General features: G+C 42.3%; 1 protein-coding gene across 1 annotated transcript; it reads left to right on the top strand.

Moving 5' to 3' along the window:
• Positions 1 to 835: 835 nt before the first annotated feature.
• On the top strand, positions 836 to 2,399 carry LOC148040560 (uncharacterized). Its single transcript, XM_087666721.1, has 2 exons — positions 836 to 1,475; positions 1,851 to 2,399. Exons 1-2 carry the CDS (start codon positions 1,072 to 1,074, stop codon positions 1,936 to 1,938), a joined length of 492 nt encoding a protein of 163 aa, XP_087522847.1. The 5' UTR covers positions 836 to 1,071; the 3' UTR covers positions 1,939 to 2,399.
• The last annotated feature ends 218 nt before the right edge of the window (positions 2,400 to 2,617 follow it).

Genomic DNA, 2,617 nt, shown 5'->3' with positions numbered 1-2,617 from the left:
AGATTCAATTGTACTCGTGGAAGTTTAAAAGGGCTTCTCTAAAACCCACATATAGACTAGGGACAATGATAATAGACAATATCATAAGGTAATCTATGGTGCCAATATTCTTGTTCCAAGAAGAGCCTTGCTCTTCCTTCTCCATTGATACTCTTGGTTGTTGGGATAAAGTGTAACATTTTTGTGAATTGATCAACTACCACAAAGATAGAATCATACCCTCTGGAAGAAGGCAATTCAATGGTGAAATCCATGGATAAGGATGACCATGGCTTACTTGAAATAGGTAATGAGTGAAGTCCATGAGGTTGATGATGAGGGACTTTATCTCAATTGCATATGTCACAAGAATGCATAAAGTTCTTGACTAGTTTTCATGTTTGTGGCCATAAGAAATCCCTTTGGCATCTTATTTCAAGATGATGAGACCTTTGACTGTGAGATATGATATAGCCTGAGTAATGGAAGTATCCATGGATGCATTATATATAATTGCATGCTTTGGGAGGTTATGCCTCTATTTATATTCGTACAACCTTATCTTTCTCATGCTAGCCATGGACTTGATGGACCCTCTTGAAGTGTCACAAGTAAACTCGGTACATGACATCTTCCTCAGCTGTTATGGCATTTTATATACTCAGAGCTCACTTGCTAAACTTCAAAAAAATTTGCACAAGTCCCTCTGCGACAGTAATCCTTGCTCAAATTTTTGGGAATAGAAAAGAGTAGGCCTTGGAGTTTACAGCACGTCCGAGTGGCTAGCGGAGATGTTGAGGGAATAGGGCAAGAGGAGAGAAGGGCAGGCCGATTTTGGAGTAGGGTTAAGAGCCAACAGTCACGCCCTCTCATGGTGGCGCGCTCGACTGTTGATGACGAAGGGGCAGAAGAGAAGAGTCGAGCCTGGATTGTCGCCTTCGAACGGCCACTCCCATAAGATCAGATCAGAAGAACAACAGTGACAATGGTAGTACTGGCACACGGATAGATAATAGTTACTGTAAGCGAGCTGACAGGGAAACTCGGAGTAATAATATCACACCACATCATTACGTTGTACATTATTAAAGCATGGGAAACCAGAAGGACGTCGTAGCCCACCACGTGTGCTCCTCCGACCCCCGCTTCGACGTCACCTGCCTGGCCGACGTCGACTCGATGATGGCGGCCCTGGGCTTCCCCAGAATGGAAAGGTTCGAGACCTCCGAGGGCAGCTGGAAGAGGTTCCTGCCGGCGGCGCCACATGCCGTAAAGGAATTAAGTGGTCGCGGTCGTCCCAATCAGGATGGCGGGGCCGTTGGCCGCCCCCTGGGCCGGCCTTTCCAGGAACGGAAACCCGTCAGCGAGTACGCCTACGACCTGAAGCTGCCCATCCACCTGCACGTCCTTCCGGAAGGCGAGCGCCACTTCCGCGGCTTCGTCGAAGCCGTCAAATTTTTCACCGGCAAGAACGCCTTCCATGTCAAGAAGATCGAGTGAGTATATTCCACTGTACAGGCACGGGCACGAACGAGAGAGAGAGAGAGAGAGAGAGAGAGAGAGAGAGAGAGAGAGGTGAGCGTCTTCCGAATCTAATAACCAACTGAGACATCGTAGAGAATCAGAAGACAATCTAGAGAGAGAGAGAGAGAGAGAGAGAGAGAGAGAGAGAGAGGAGAATCAATTGAATGATAGTTTTTGGGCTGCACTTCATGAGAGCTTCTAATCAAAATGCATCCTTTATTTAACAATTCAGCATGTCATGCATCTTTTCCTAGTATTTCCATGAAAGTTTTCAACTCTATACAATCTTGTGGGATTCTGAGCACCCTTGTCACTCTTTATTGATGGTTACTCCTTTTGTACTACAGTTGTGCAACAGAGTTTTGCAAGTACCATGCTAGTTGCAAGGAGCTCTATGGAATCCAAAATGCTCCATTTGGCGTTAACCAATATTAAGAACGAAGGAATCTCTTTGTAAGGAAGACAAACACATCGAAAGAGCTTGCTTGCATCTTCATTTCATTCACACAAATATTGATGATTTTTTTTGACATTCTTAAGGATCAACTTGCAAGTCCTCTTTGATTTATTTCAACTTCATAACACATATGAGATTAAGAGTGCATTTACATGGCTAGACTCTATGTTGAAGCGAAGCTTTGATGGGACCATATAAGTCCTTGTGAGATTCAAACTAATAGTACTAGATTGACTAGTACTAAAACACATATATGACACTTCTAATAATCACCTCTTATAATCGAAGTGAGTTCCAAAAGCCATGGTGTCATCAAAATACCAAAGAGAGTCAATACTTGAAGTACTAAAACTCATATATGACACTCCTAATAAACACCTCTTATAATCAAAGTGAGTTCCAAAAGTCATGGTGTCATCAGAAATACTACAGAGAGTCAATGCTTGAAGCAAAACTAACAAAATTTGAATCATAGACAAGGGAACGCTAAAACATGTGTTAATAACAACTTTCACATGAGAAGCTCTTTACTCTATTTATTGTATTACTTGTCATAATACTATTTCTAGAGGCTACATCAAACATCTTATTCAATTTATAGAGAAGAACCATACTATCATAGAATAAATGATAAAAGAAGACAAATTTTGAAGAATA

Source organism: Lygodium microphyllum, chromosome 2 (genome assembly GCF_053477565.2).
Source record: "Lygodium microphyllum isolate KBCC chromosome 2, Lygodium_microphyllum_v1.1.10, whole genome shotgun sequence".
In the NCBI taxonomy this organism is placed as follows: domain Eukaryota; kingdom Viridiplantae; phylum Streptophyta; class Polypodiopsida; order Schizaeales; family Lygodiaceae; genus Lygodium; species Lygodium microphyllum.
This window is presented reverse-complemented; position numbering and strand designations above follow the sequence as displayed.

Excerpts from the sequence above, each read along its gene's own strand:
- LOC148040560 (XM_087666721.1), top strand. The coding sequence starts at position 1,072 with ATGGGAAACCAGAAGGACGTCGTAGCCCACCACGTGTGCTCCTCCGAC. Across the intron at positions 1,476-1,850 it reads TTCCATGTCAAGAAGATCGA|TTGTGCAACAGAGTTTTGCA; the intron begins GTGAGTATATTC and ends TTTGTACTACAG.